Source organism: Pterocles gutturalis, unplaced genomic scaffold, assembly GCF_000699245.1.
Source record: "Pterocles gutturalis isolate BGI_N339 unplaced genomic scaffold, ASM69924v1 scaffold34009, whole genome shotgun sequence".
Lineage (NCBI taxonomy): Eukaryota > Metazoa > Chordata > Aves > Pterocliformes > Pteroclidae > Pterocles > Pterocles gutturalis.
In genome coordinates, this window is record NW_010131781.1 from 34,752 (window position 1) to 50,386 (window position 15,635).

The 15,635-nt window shown below is 41.6% G+C and overlaps 1 protein-coding gene across 1 annotated transcript in view; it reads right to left on the reverse strand.

Annotated features, from left to right (window-relative positions):
* CDHR3 (cadherin-related family member 3) overlaps positions 1–10,093 on the reverse strand; it is a 38,782-nt gene extending 28,689 nt beyond the window's left edge. Inside the window, 3 exon segments of the mRNA XM_010080716.1 lie at positions 1,094–1,262; positions 5,403–5,605; positions 10,048–10,093. Of these exon segments, the coding sequence (XP_010079018.1) occupies positions 1,094–1,262; positions 5,403–5,605; positions 10,048–10,093 (418 nt within the window).
* Positions 10,094–15,635: the final 5,542 nt, after the last annotated feature.

The following is a 15,635-nucleotide window of genomic DNA, read 5'->3' on the forward strand; positions in this document are numbered from 1 at the left end:
GCAGCCAGCTCTGAATACCTACCACCAACAGATCACAGTTTGATATTTTCAGACAGAAAAAAAAAATTGAATATTGAATTATTGAATGCTCTTCCATACAGTGCTGTTAGACTATCAAGACTTCAAACAGGCTCTCAGTACCTCATGAAATAACGAGAGCATATTTTTACACACTACCTGAACTGTTCTGTCTACACGTGAACACATAATAAATGCATCACTATACTCTGTCACCTCATGGTACAATTTTTTCAGGTTCCTCTCGTCAGTAAATAAACAAGGGAAGATTGCTCAGAGAGCAAGACAATTATTTCCTGTCCTTTTTATTTATGGTGTTGTCACTCGCATTAGGTACTGCACGGCATGCAAAGCCTGTACTGACAGCCAGGGTCCAGACACCCCAGCCTCATTCCTAAGGCTACTGCAAACTCCTCCCTGCTGCACCTTTGCCAGCAGCCTGAAAGTAAACCTGGTTAAGGCCACCTGCCCTGCCCACGAGACAGAACTCTTTGCTTCTTTCCATTGGTACCACCATAGATCACAGTCTCCAAGATCTCACTCTTTTCCACTTAATTTCTCATGTGCAGGTGCAAATACAGGTGTAAAACATTGGCAGAGCAATGTTTTTGTCATTTCCCTCAGAAATTTTTGCACATACACAATTAATTTAAATTTATCTTCCTTTTACAAATCAGTCCAGTTTTCAACAAACTACTGAAACATGTAGTCATACTCAACGGTTATATCCCCAACAAACTTCAAGTTTCTAATACATACCTCTAAGTAGGTATTCATCTCATCAAAAAAGGAACATATATATTTACTGGTATAAAAAGTTTTTTGTTTTCTTATAATTCTTCAGGTTCTTCAAAAACCATTTTTCATCAAAACTTCAAGAAAACTAAAAAGGCATTTTCAGAGATTACTCATACCAAATATTTGTGTAAAAAACAGTGTTCTGTTCCTCCCTTGTTTTCCTAAATGAAAACGTTTAGACCACTTTAGCTACAGGCACTCTATGCAGCTATAGTTTTTTTTAATCTGATGTCATCTTTTCAAGTATTCTTCTTTTCAAATACCACCACTATCTTACTTTGATTTGCCATATTTCCTCGAAATTCAGGACGTTCATTTTTATCTGTTATTTGGACAATCAGTCTATTAAGATCAGTTCTCCCAGTTGTGTCTTCAACGAAAATCTGTAAATCAAAGCTCTTTGGCATAGTTTCATAATCTAGGATAGGGCTTCCAGTGGTAACAACCTGAAAGGAAAAATTATTATTAGCACATGATGAAAGAGATGTAAGTTATAGTCTATATGAGTGAATACAAGTAAAGGGACACCTTCCGTCAGTAAGCAGTGAGTATTTTAGATCATCTTCTACTTGCTGGCACATTTCTTCTCAGTGACAGAAATGTGAGAAAAACAGAGGGGAAAGACCAAAATGTTGTGGCTTCATGGAGCAACTCAAGGACCTCTTGTGTGAAGGACAGTTTGAGGAGAAGAAAGCCTGGAAGGAGCTGTCCTGCCTCATAGGCAACGTTTTGCCTTCAAGACTAGGACTACATCTTGCAGATACTTGTCTGTGCCAAGTCCTCATCTTTCCACATCAAGCTCCAAGAGCACTCGAGGTGTGATCAAACTGAAAACTGAGAGGAAGCCTTGCAAGAGAGGAGGGCAGCTTCACTATTTCTGTGAGTCAGAAGCACAAGGGGGCAGACCTTTTACTTGCAACAAGGAGTGTGGGGACAGGATACTGAGTGGCCTAGCAGGTACCAGCCCCTTCCTTGTATAAGCTGTGTCTGGGAGAAGACTTGCAGGAAACCAAAGAAGGGAGGGAGCACACTGTATGAGAGAGGGACCAGAAATGTTTGGTGAAAATGTTAAATTAATTATAAAATAACATAGGCCTTAAATTTTGTAAGATTGGTAAGGCAAATGTTTGCTTTGGGTTTTGTTTTTTTTTTTTAAGACTTCCAGCTCTGCACATCACCTCTTAACACAGAAGATGTACAAGCACAAGACTGGCATTCCATGAAAAGAAATTAAATACATTCATTTTGGATTTAGGATGAGTCCAGAGCAACAGCAGGATGCTGAAAGTTGTATGCCATGATATTCACTGCTGAAACTAATAAAGAAAAAATAACTGCTTTCTTGGACGAGAAAGGAAAAGGTGACTGTTAAATTTGCAGTGAAGCTAAAAAACTATTAAGCTTGAACAGCAGTAGCAGGGGTGATGTGGAACTGGAGAAGGAGAAGAATTGGGGATCACAAGTGTGTGTGACAAGGAGCGGTGTGTCAGCATATTCACAATACTGCAGAGTGGAGGAGGCTGGAGAGGATGCAGAGGGAGAACGATGAAATAAATCCTTGATTTTAGATGAGATGCCATGGCCAGAGGAGAAATGCAAAAGTTATGTCAACTAGAAAGACCAAAGCCATTGGAATTAGAAGATAGAAGACAAAACAGAGACAATTAAAAAAGAAAGAAAGTTGGAGGAGAGTGAACAGAAGCACAAACATTTTATGCCTTCTGGTATGTAAAACAGCTTCTCTCTGGAATCTTGTGGATCCTTTTGTTACAATACTGGAGGAGAAAATAACTGTGTCCTGGATGGTCTTCTTCTCTCCTACATTGTACAAATAGAAGTCTCCCATAAAAGTGATGTTAACTCAGAAAAAATATCCTACAAAAGCCTGTAACACCAATGGGAAAGTTTCTCTCCAAAATGAATGTTTGCTGGAGATCTAAATACAATAAACAGATGCAATGAATTCGCAATTAGAAACTGTCCATTTCTAAGCAGAAATTATGTGCTCTGGATTATCCCTCCAGTTCACATTCAAATATTTTCATTAGTGTTGTAACTACAGCCAGACTGCCTAAATGCACATCTTGCACCCTCCCCTATAGAGACCTTGCAAGTGAATATGTGAATCTAGATGGATTCTTTGTAGGTTGCTTTTGAGAACAGCTTGCCACTGGTGTAGGCTGTGAGCCACAGTTCATCTCCCCTCCAGGTAGGAGCAATAATTACTGATGAAGGCAGTACTGTACACGCTTGAAGCAGCTGCAGACTTTGTGAAAGGGGGTCTAGAGTCACCCCATAACTGTCTACCCCTTGTTCCACCTGAGAATTTCACTGCTCCATCCTCCTGCCTTCATGCCCAGGATGCAGAAGGGGCATCACTAACAGCATCAAGGTAGTTTCAGGCAGGAGTATGTTTCCATGCATTCAGCACATCTTCTGCCCATGGGATTCTTCAAACAAGAGTAAGGTAAGGAGCAATGGGCAGGGCTCAGATTTTAGAAACTGTGACTTTCTCAGAAATCTCACAACATCGAAAAATGTTATATTGCCTTGGCTTGCTGCAACAGGAGTAAATGTGCTTCATAAATACAGAAAAGCCTGCGCTAACAGGCACTTAGCTAATCTGCAAAGCCCATAATTCATACATGAACTACTTACTTTTTCTCTATCCTAGCAAAGATCTAATGGCAGTAGGTAGCACAGGTATCTCATTTTGGATCACATTACTTTTGCAAAATATTGTACCAATCTGCTACAACATAGCATAAATAACTAAAAGTAGCAATGCTCATCAAATAAATTAACTAAGGACACTGTGTATTTATCCTTGCCTTACAAGTTGTAATTAGCACTCAGCTGCTAGTTCGCAGAATTCGTATGTAGCTTTCTTTATCATTTTCTCATGACTGATAGTCACTGGCCCAACCTCTTTGTTTCAGTCCCTGGAGTGAGTTAGGAAACTCTGACAAGGAGGACATACCAAGTCCTCACAGGCCATTCTGGTAATGGGGCTGTGGTATGAAATGGAAATAAACTGGCACTTTGGAAGAAGTAATCTCCAGCCTGTATCTTTCTTGGCCATTTATTTTCATCCTTGTGTCACACCCTGCACTGGGCTAGAACAAGAATTTGTCCATCATCCCTGCCATGAAAAAAATCAAGGAGAGACTTCTTATCTATTTGCAGGGGTATTTTTCCTCCAGATTAATTTGGAAGTACCACTCAACAAAGAGCAACATAAAATGCTTGTGCTGCATAGAGATGGCATGGGACAGGAACAAGCAGTTATAAAAAAAAGGCCTATGTTTTGCAGCAGAAGTGATAGCTTTAATTCAAAATGCCAAAATACAGCCTAGGAATGGAGTCTCACATTATGAATTCTCTGTCTGCAAAGCCAGCTTAAGGGACGTATCCATTTCCATCTGCCTGTTACATCCCCTCAGCTGAGCCAGTTCAGGTGTTTGTGCAGCCACAGCCTATGCTTCACAGATGATAGAGAGGGTTTTTGAGAGGTTTTTTGACCATTTCTCTGATCTGGCTGGGGAGCAGCTAAAGAACCATCAGAGCTGGCACAACTGAGCTCTGTACCCTGCTGGGAGGCAGGAGTGTGGGAACAGCAGCAGCTCCCCCAGGCAGGTTGGATCAATGAGCCACAACCACCTGGGGTCACAGTCTTACTTTCCCAAAATTTTCTCCCAGAAACATGAGCAAAGAGAACAAGAAAAGAGCCCTTGTATCAGTTCTGTGAAAACCTGAACTTCCTTGGAAACACCCAGAAAAATGTATCCAAATTAAATTTCTAAGTCTCTACTCAGTTTCTAACCGTATCTTTTAAAGACATATTTCTGTGCCACCGTTCAGGCTCAGATACACAAGCGAGTCACAATGGCATGACAAGTTATCATGCATCTGAACACGCATTGCCAGTGACAAATGTGAGCTAATACTTGCTAATTTATCCAGCAATGAAAATTACCCTGAAGTAAAAGAAACTGCTTTGCATTTGCTGTAGGACAAGAGCACGCAATAGGTAGAAATAGATCACAGATGTGTGGAAGTGTGATAACTTCTTACCTCAAGATAACTTCCTCATGTGTCACAGCCTTCGTTCAGAATTATATATGACTTTGATCTGACTCAGCTTACTTTATTTTGGAAGCAAGTCAAATCCATTTTAATTCTAGGTGAGAGTGGCCAAACAGAAGCTGTATGCGGTTTAACCAAGCCACTTTAAATTCACAGTGACTTCATAGGAATACAGTTTAAAACTATGGATAAATCTTGAAAAAAAAGCAGGTCCTGTATGTTCTTCTTCACGTCTTATTTTCCAAAAATCATATTTTTTTCTATGACAGAATAAGTGGAATTATTGTTATAGGTGTTTTTTACCTAGATGCAATTAAAAATTATAATCCCTATTGCTACTCATTTGTCATATCTATTACCACATGTCCAAATACTACCACAGTCTGCATTTGCAACTCTTCTGATTAAAAAATGAGTCACTGTTCACCGTCAGTGCTCAGTAATCCAAGAAACATCAGCCTACATGACTGAACATTGCTCAAGCTAAGTGTAAAACTCACCCTATATTCGAAATCTGCTTTTGATTCAATACGAAAAGCCTTTGCAAGTGGATTTGAATTTACTATAGTAGGAAGTATTGCAACACCTTCAGGAGACAATGGAGAAACAGTTATATTAAAGGTACAAACTGAAACACCAGCTGCTGCATTTTCTTCAACAGTGACTGTTGCAGGTAAGCCCTCAAGCAACTGGGTTCTTCTTCCTGCAAGATGAAAATGAATGTAAAATTACTTCTGGGAATCTTAGGCTAGCAGGAGCATACAGTTGTGCCAAGAGCTGCCATTAATGCCACAAAATGGCCTGATTCTCTTTTTGCTTATGAATGGTGGCATTGCACAGTAGTAAATTCAGTGCTAATGGCAAAAGAATCAATCTTCTCTCTAATTCAGCACTACATTGTTGTCATCTAGAGTGGCTGATGTTAAAGTACTGATGTTACTGCATCATTTGCCTTCGCAAAGAAACCCAACGTGTTTCTGTTATTTCATTTCACCCCTTCTGTTAATTGCTGCCTCTGTGCACTAATCACATCAAAAAGCACCTTGAATCACACAGACCTGGATGTTAAAGAAGCAATTTTTTGTGTGAATTACAGTGTCTACAGGGTCCATTTCCTCCACTTTCCCTCTTCTTTCTCTTTTTAGCACAGTTATGTACATGCCTGGCTCATCAGTAGTGTGAGTTAGCAACAACTTTGGGATGTTGTGCTGTTGTGTTTTCTGCTGTGAGGATGAAAGAGCAACCTCCATCCCTTGGAGGAGATGTGGGCCCCTTGAAAGCACCCTGAAGCAGCACAGTGTGCTGCGGTATCTAGTGGTCTCATGTGAGCTCCTTGCTACTCAATCAGGCCTCTGGACTCCCCAAAACAAAATCTGTGCTTGCTCTGCTGTTGCTTGTGTTTTTTGTTATTTTAACAAAGGCCTGTAGTGCTTTATCTCATGAAGAGTGACCAGAAAATATAAATCAGGACAACCCTAAACTGGCAATATACCTCAACATGAGACTATGGCAGGGCTGAACATTGCTTAGGGGTGGGGCTTCGCTGGCTTCTCCAAAGCACTTGCGATGAAAGCTGGCTGTGTTCAGTAAAACTTCCTACACACTGTGCACCAAGACAGAGGCTGACACTGCTCGCTCAAGGGCTTGGCCGGGCTGTTCATACACCAGCAATTACTGCAGCAAAAGCTCCATGAGGTCTTTGTTTTTGCTGGGCTGCTGCAAAGTAAAAAGCTGCTATGGGAACTAGTCCGAGGCCATTAGGGCTGCAGCATGTTTCCACTTGGATGCTCAGGCTCAGCCTGGAGCTTGGGAATGTAATGCCAAGGGGAAATGTACTGCTTTGCAACACCTCTGCAGTGTGGGACAAAATCATCTCCCTTTGCCCCTTCTCATGTGGCTGGCAAAGGACGGTCCACATCAGGTACCAAAGAGGCACTCTAATTGCCATTCCTCCAACGACAGCAGCATCTTTAATGTGGAGGGGCAGGGTTCAGTGCCAGTGTTTTCCAACGACCTTAGAAGAAGCCGTGGTGACTTTTGCCCAACTATCCAAAATCTTGTTTTCCTGCATCCCTAGCAAAATTCTGGAGCATTTTAGGGATAGATCACATAGAGCCTTTGTATGATAGACTTTGCTCCTACTACTGACCTCTCAAGTAATTGTTCCTCACAGGATTATAAAAGACTTAGGATCCCAGTACCTTTGCTACATGAGAAGGAAAACTAATGATGAGTTCACACAAAGCATGGAGTCCCATGGTCCTCCTTCTTCCCACATCCCACCCCAAGATGCACTTGTCCTTGCAAGATTTCCTGAAGCACCTCTTAGAGCAGCATGACTCCATCAGACACGTCCAGTTCTTCCTCTTGCAGCCTGCAAGACTCACTGCATTGTGGGGAAGAGAAGGAGGGAGCAAGGGGGGTGTTGTTCATGGAACCAGCCATACTAGGCTGTGGCGAGAGAAGGTCTGGGAAGACCTCTCTGAGCACAGAGCCTCACTGGTAAGAGGCAGAGCTGGGGCACTTCCCTGGAGCCTCTCCACAACTGCATGGATGTTCCCATGACCCCACAGTCCAGATACAGCAGGTCCATAGATCACTGATCTGGCTGGGATTACTCTGGTATTTATGGAAAAAAAGGCCTCGGAGATGCTCTGCAGGTGGGTGAGGTTCAGGCTGGGATATGGGAGGCTGTGAGGTGGGAACTACCTATAAGCAAACATAAATCTGAACAGGTCACACTGACACTCTGGTAGGACTGAGTTCAGCTGAGCCATTACCGATTTACGTCAGTGGAAGCAGGACACAGTGGACTGAGTTTTTATCAATGTTCTTAAAGATTCTGGAAAACATCATCAACAAAAATTGCCCATGCAAATGAGAGTGAGCTGAGAGGGGCTTCTGGGGATACATTTCCATAAGTGTAGCTGAACTTCAAATATATCTCCTGTGGACAGTACCTGATTAATCTAGTCCTCTCAGCAAGCCACAGTTCGTAAATGGAAACCATTCATAAAATCAGTGAAATAATTTATAACATTTAAAAATGTAGAAAGAAAGTAGTTGCTATTTTTATATTATCTCTAAAGATTTAATTGTCTGTTTATTCAGGATTTGTCTTTCTAAATAATAAGTTCTTACTTCTTGCTCTTTATTTTTAACTGAAATTTTCAATACTGCATCTAAATGGCTTCTTCTTCCAATTGGTTTACAAAAGCCCTCCTTCCATATTCACAAGTCCTTGCCTACCTCCTTGCTTTGGAGAAACAAACATGCCTGAACCAAGTTAATATATTATTTATCAGAATTACCAACCCCAAACACTGACAAATGCTGAGTCCAAGACAAAACAATCATGAGACTGTCTTTGAGAAGCACATGTACATTTAAATCTTATTTGTGTATGGTTTGTTAGTCTTCACAGTGTGCTTCAGTCATGCCTTCAAGCTTTTTCTCTCTTCATAATTATGCAGGTTAGAAAAACACTGTTCTTCAAGGAAAGCTGAGATCTACATGCAGTGTCCTGATCACAGTTTTGGGGACATCAACGAAAACCGCCAAATACTGACAGGTTCCTGAGGGCTGGCAGAACTCTTTCAGTTCCTTGAGAGCAAAGTGACCCTAACTGAGCAGCTAGCTTGCTACAAGCAAAAACAAGTGCTCCATGAGCCACACAGACTGCAGTTTGAAGATCTATTTTAAGTTGCTAATATGCACATATTTGTATTGGCAATTCTCCCATGTTTTTACACTGGGCAAAGATAATGATACTACCCTACTAATATCCTCCACAAGTGTTTTTCTGTTTGATCCTGTTTGGTTGCTTGTTTTATTTCAACAAATAGAAATGTTATCCATATTTGAAAGGAATAGGACAGGATAGGATAGGACAGAATAGCATAGCATAGCATAGCATAGCATAGCATAGCATAGCATAGCATAGCATAGCATAGCATAGAATAGAATTTCAGTTGAAAGGGACCTACAATGATCATCTAGTCCAGCTGCCTGACCGATTCAGGGCTGACCAAAAGTTATTAAGGGCATTCCCCAATTGCCTCTTAAACACTGACAGGCTTGGGACATAAACCACCATCTCTAGGAAGCCTGTTCCAGTGTTTGACCAACCTCTCAGTAAAGAAATGCTTCCTAATATCCAGTCTAAAACTCACTTGATGCAGCTTTGAATCATTCCCATGCATCCTATCACTGGATATCAGGCAGAAGAGCTCAGCCTTCTCTCCAAACTAGACAAGCCCAAAGTCCTTAGCCACTCCTCCTAGGATATTCCTTCCAGCCTATTCACCAGCTTTGTTGCCCTCCTCTGGAGGTATTCAAGGACCTTCACATCCTTCTTAAACTGGGGGGCCCAGAACTGCACACAGTATTCAAGCTGAGGCTGCACCAACACTGAATACAGCTGAAGAATCACCTCTTTTGACCGGCTGGTGATGCTGTTTTTGATGCAGCCCAGGATGGGGTTTGCTCTCCTGGCTGCCAGGGCACACTGCTGACTCCTGCTGAGCCTGCTGCTGACCAGCACCCCCAGACCCCTCTCTGCAGGGCTGCTCTCCAGCTGTTCCTCTCCCAGTTTATACTAGCGCCCAGCATTACTCTGGTGACCAGTAGCCAGCCAGATGTGGCCCCATTAACTACAACCCTTTGAGCCCTGCCCTTCAGCCAGTTCTTCAATCAGCACACTGTGAACCTGCTCATCCCACAGTTGGACAACTTGTCCAGAAGGATGCTGTGAGGGACAGTATCAAAAGCCTTACTAAAATACAGAAAAAATACATCTACCACCTTCCCTTCATCCACTAGGCAGAAAGAATACTGGAATATTTTACAAAATGTTGTTTCTTGGAGAACTGACCTCCTTTCCCACTCCAACACTGTCATACTGAGCAGTGGCTATTGCACACTGAAGTGCCTCATCCAGCAAAGTGTCTTAGCAAGGAGTCATATTCTCTTCTTCACTACAGTGCTGTAACCACAGAGCTCAATCTATTTCAGTAGGAAAATAATTGTTACTTGATTTTTTCCATCTGTGTCTGATCCCTAAATATGTATTATAAAGCTCCCAAGAGAAAGTATAACAGCCAACAGTGTTCTAATTTTAGCAACATAATGAAATCATGTTCTTACCAGATATTACTCCCAGCAAAATGAGGAGAAGGAGCACGCTCTTCATTGTCTTTACGACCCTGTCCTTTGTGTTCCCGGGATGCAAACTGAAGGAAGATCACAGAATGTTTTCCCTAGTTTACATCAGCTCCACCTAAATTCTTCCTCTTTGTCATGTTGTGGAGTGAGAAACAAAACAACGGACCCATGTCTCTAAGGGAGTTTCTAAACACCGTCAGCTTGTTTGCTTGTCAGAGAACTGCTCCTTGCTGACACTCCATCCACAGACCTGGGCCATGCTTGAGAAAACAATCATTAATAGTCCTTTCGCTGCAATCATCTTATTTATTGAAGCATTACGAAAAGAATCCAGGATGTTCTAATTCTGGAAATACCGTGCTACTTTCATCAGTCTGGCAAATGACGTGCTCTGTTCACACACCAGGATCAATACTCATGCTTTCCTACTTAAACCAAGAACCTGAACTTTTCTCATTTCTCTGGGTATCAGAGAATTACTCAGACCACACACACTGCATACGTGGAGGCGAGATTGCAGCATATGTACATGATGAAGTTAGCTTTGCTGTAGCTGTCTCAGGAACAGCATGGACCACTACACGCAGTGTGCTGGTTCCCTTAGATCAGGCATTCAGCCAACTAGCCCACAATACATCCATGCAACTTTTTTTTTTTTTTTTTAATATAAACACAGTCCTAGCATTATTTCATGGAGCATAGTATAGAGGTGACACTAATACTGGAACTGGATGCAGTATAGGTGCATCAGCATCAACTCATAGAATAATTTAGGTTGTAAGGGACCTCTGGAGGTCATCTAGTCAAACACCCTGCTCAAAACAGGCTTCATTAGATCAGGTTGCTCGCATTCATCAAGTTGATTCTCGAACACCTCCACACAAACTGTGGAGAAACCACACTGATTCGTGAGCTCAGATAGCTTCTCTAGGTGGTTCTGTTTGATGCTCTGTGGCTGTCCCAGTGAAAGCTGACAGTAGTTCAGAAAGCTCTGTCCTGTCCTCCTGTGTTTTGCGTAGTATGAGCATATTAATTGAGCATGCTGAACATGTGGTAGGCATTGCCTATGCTTGCTGCATGTGCACCTTAAACTACCATACAGATGTGCCCTGGAGGATTCTGCTGATATAATGAAACTGGAAAAGATGCATCAGTAAAATCTAGTGATTGGAATTGAGCCATACCTACATATCTGATACTGGTTTGGAAAATCATAAGAAACATTCATTTGATGGTTGATCTGCATCTATTTTAAAGTGCTTCTAGGGCCTTGCCAAGTCCAGATGCAGCCTGAGTTTAAAGTGAATGTGGCCACACCAAATCGTCTGGGAGCACACACTGCATCAACCTGTAGTTCTGAGGAAGCTTATCTTCCATTGCCCCAGGAAATGTGTGCCTAGACTTTATGTTAGTAAAAAAATGTATGGAAAACCTCACCCTCAAATGGCCTAGTTATGCTGCTAAGATATCAATGTAAATATATTTATACTGGCAAAAATCTAGCCTGTCCCTTTACCTACCAGATCATGGCTCACCCCTTAATATGCATTTCCTTGGTCCACAAAGAAGCTTTTGATCTGACTGGACATCTCACAAAGATGAGGTCTGCGTGCACAGACATGAACCAGGCTTGTACAATAAGCTTGTGATCTTTTACTAATTATCAGAACACTGTAGAACTGCTGCTAGCTTTATTCCCGGCTTGTAGTTGCAATGTAAAATCTATCCCATTATACTGCTGTTTCTTTTAATCTTGAAAGAACTACAGAAGCATCTGGGCTAAGTTTTAAAGTAGCCAGTCATTCAGATACATGTTTAAATCTGTTTAGTATCTAGCTTGAATGACAGGACTGTTTCCATCCTATGCTCTGAATAGCCAAGCCTTCTCCAGAACTCAGAGGTCACAATTTTTGTCCTTTCTTTCTCTTACTCCTTAGGCTGGGTTTTTTGGGGGGTGGGCTTGGGAGTGGATTTTTTTTCCCTATAAGTACATCTTTCAACTTGTTTGTTTTGTCCTTCCTTCACCCAAGCACTACACAGATCTACTTTCCGCAAGAGTTCTGTGTCCATACACATAAATTAGACTTTCCTCTGGACATCTTGTGATAGAGATACCATAGAGGGATACGGGAGACATGGATGGCAAAGGCATCCAGAATACAGATGCCTTTGAAATGCCAGCCTTTCCCAGCTTCTCCTGGAAATGCAATAGGTAACTGTTTCAGGTGCTATGTGTATGTAGAGTAGTTAATTTCTGTTTTCTCTCTAATATGTCTCCAGGGTTTTCAAGTAGTCCCTGGTTCAAGCATGTTGTGAGAAGAGACCATAGAGGTGACCAGGGAGACAGGGAGAGCCAAGTGTAGCACACAGTGAGAGAGGAAAGTGCACAAAAAAGGGCAGCTCGCATGGGTGGAGTGAGTATGAGAGGAAGGGGCTCTGGCTGCTTCTTCCCTCAGTCACTGCCATTATCTCTCCTTACCTCCCTTAAATCCCTCTTTTTTCTTATATTCCTCCGCTTAGTGGATTTCTGTGGTTCTCCGATTCATCCTGCCAGGTTGTGAGGAATAAGGTGGAAAAGCAGCCAGAGTTAAAAGGGAGCTCCAAACAGGTTGAAAAATGAGTAGAAATAATTATGTGCATATCATCAAATATAGAGCTGGTTAGGAACAGATGAGTTAGGAAAAGGGAAGCAAGGCAGAAGTTCCCTGGCAAAGCCAGCAACACTAGCTCTCCCACTGCAGGAAGGTCAGGAATCAGATTCCTGGGAATATAAAGCAGCTAGATGAAGAGAGGTCAAAGCAGTGCAAGCAAGTACACAACCAGGGAGTTTGCAGGCAAGATAGAGGGAACAAAAATTCATCGGGACAAATGAAAACATCAAAGAACAAACTGAGTTTTTAATCATTCCTTGTTTTTCAAGGTTATTTGAAACCTGGGTATTTTAGAGCACTGCAGAAAAAATATATTTCTGAAAAAAAGTCTTCTGGATTAACAGGTAAGGTGGAGAACATGAGGGAGATGCTACATTTTTCAAGAAATTAAAAGGGTCTTGGTTCCAGGGGAAAGGACAACAGATCAGAGTGTGACAGACTGCACCGATCATAGGTGGGGATGCAGAGAGAAAGAACACGGGAAGTGAGGGATATCCAGTGGAACAGAGCAGAACTTGATGTGCAAGCTCTCAATTGCCTTCACTCAGGAAAGTGGGGCATTTCAAGAGGCCAGCTTCATACAAGTAGCCTACTTGCATAACAAAATGTGCAGGTTCAGGACATTAATCTTTTTTCTGTGCATTTAATTCTCAATTCACTTCCAGTCTGTCAACAGGAAAGAAATGTTTTCTCACTTTTCAAATGCATCAGAGGTTCAAGACATAATTTTCTTTAATGGCTATTTCAGCCAGAGTAGTGGCTCTCTTCTGCCCAGCCAGCTCACAGGTAAGGAAACATTTTGATCTCACTGTTACAATTACTCACCAAAAATTGAGCAGCCTAAGGAGAATTTTCACACATTTGATCCAACCTCAGTTCAAGAGTATTTATTATTGTTATTCATTAATTAAATTACCTAGACAGTCAGGTTTTATTTTCATCTCCTTTCTCTTTAAACAGTACAGCTTCTCCATCTACTGCTGTGATAACCTTTCCTAAAATACTAACAGTACCTTAGCGTCCTACACCAAAAACTTGTGCACCATTTCATTTGTTTTCTTGGCTAAAAGCTTCCTCTGTACCATTTGTGAGTGTCAAGAGCAAACGAAAAGTCATGATTACTACCCATGCTAACTTCCTCTCACCTAAAGCGTTCCCAGCTTAGCAAGGTTAGTAACACATGCAATTATGTAAAAAAGGCCCAGACACATATCTGGGCCATCTATTTTCTGACATTGACTTGTAGACACATAAACCCACTAGTCACCTCCTTGATAATTAACTTGAGGTGTCTGTTAATAAGAAGTGATTCCACCACATCAAGAGCTTTTTTTGGGATCCAGATTCAAGCAAAGAAAAGCCTAAAAATCTAAGTATGCATGCACAGAAGCCTGAGAACAGCTGTTTTCAGTGCTGAAAACAAGTTCTCCCATTGCTCCAGCAGGGAATACACCCAAGGGATTAAAGCATTTGCCAAAGAAGAAGGAATCTATCTTTTGCCGCAAAGAATTTGAGCACTTACTTTAGGAGGACTGTAAGTATGTAAGGCATTAAGACAGGGGAAATTGTTCTGATCCTTCCCATTTCCTCCGCTCCATCTTGCCTGCTCAGCCTCTGTCTTCCCTCCTGCCATTGTAATGACAAACACGGACTGAGGCAGACAGATGATTACAAGGACGTAAGTTCAAGAAAGCTACAGATGTACTTGAATCCTCTCTACAAAGAGGTCAAGTGACTTCTCCGAGGCCACACAGAAAGTCCAGAAAAGCCAAAGTTCTTGTTCCCACTCCCAAGCTCGATCATGATGACTATAAGACACCATGACTGCAAAAAGCGCATTGCTGCCAAGTTTTTCTCTTTAAGAAGTTTTTGTGCTGCTTAAAAATCTTCTTTTTTTCTGCCTTAACACAACATGAAAGTCAGTGAAACATAAGCTTCAATATTAATTCTCTTGAGCAAAAGTAGATGTTATCAACAACTACTTTGTGTTTAGGATTCAAGATCAAAAATGTGTGGTGGTGTAGAACATTCAATACTTGTGAGAAATGCTGTCTCTTGTCCACACCAGTCATGTATGTCACTTGAATTTTAATTGTTGATTTGTCTTCCAAAATAAGCTCCAGTGCAAGTAAAGATTCAGTGAAAAATGTGTCGAGGCCAATGAAGTCTTATTTCTGAGTTTACTGGATATTGGATCAGGGCCTGAACCCATGTGGCAATACCTTGTACCCCATGATACAGTATTTACTGCGTATTACGGGTTTGTCTGTTATGGTAATTCCTTGGCCACCTGAGCTCATTGGTAAATATGTAAACAAGGATGTGAAGTAGCAAATGATGCAAATGCAACAAGAAAGAATGCTCTGGGCAAATATGGGTACAGAAACTCTGAGGTTTCTATGTACACAGCGTGATGCACTTAGTCAAGTATTGTAATATATCACCAAGAATTACTTAAACAGGCCTTTGCATCGTGAAACATACTATATCTTACCTATTTTATCAGCAAAAGGGATTTGATTATATTTTGTAAAAACACCCTTGGATTTTTAGCACAAATAAAATACTCTTCTGATGGCTTTGAAAAAGAAAAGAGTATGGAATTAACAGAAAAGAATATGGTTGGGCATGGGGCGAGGGCTCAGGTGGTGGAGTTTCACTTGGAGGTGGACAGTTTTTTACACTTAAGTTCCTCCATCCTTTGAACAGCAGGAGTAAGAATAATTCACTACTTCCTAACAGTGTTAAAGTTTGTTTGTTTATGGTTTCAAGAACTTTGAGATGTTCAAGGCCAGGCTGGATGAGGCTTTGAGCAACCTGGTCTAGCGGAATGTGTCCCTGCCCATGGCAGAGGGGTTGGAACTAGATGACTAAGGTCCTTTCCAACCCAAACCATTCTATGATTCTGGGATTCTATGA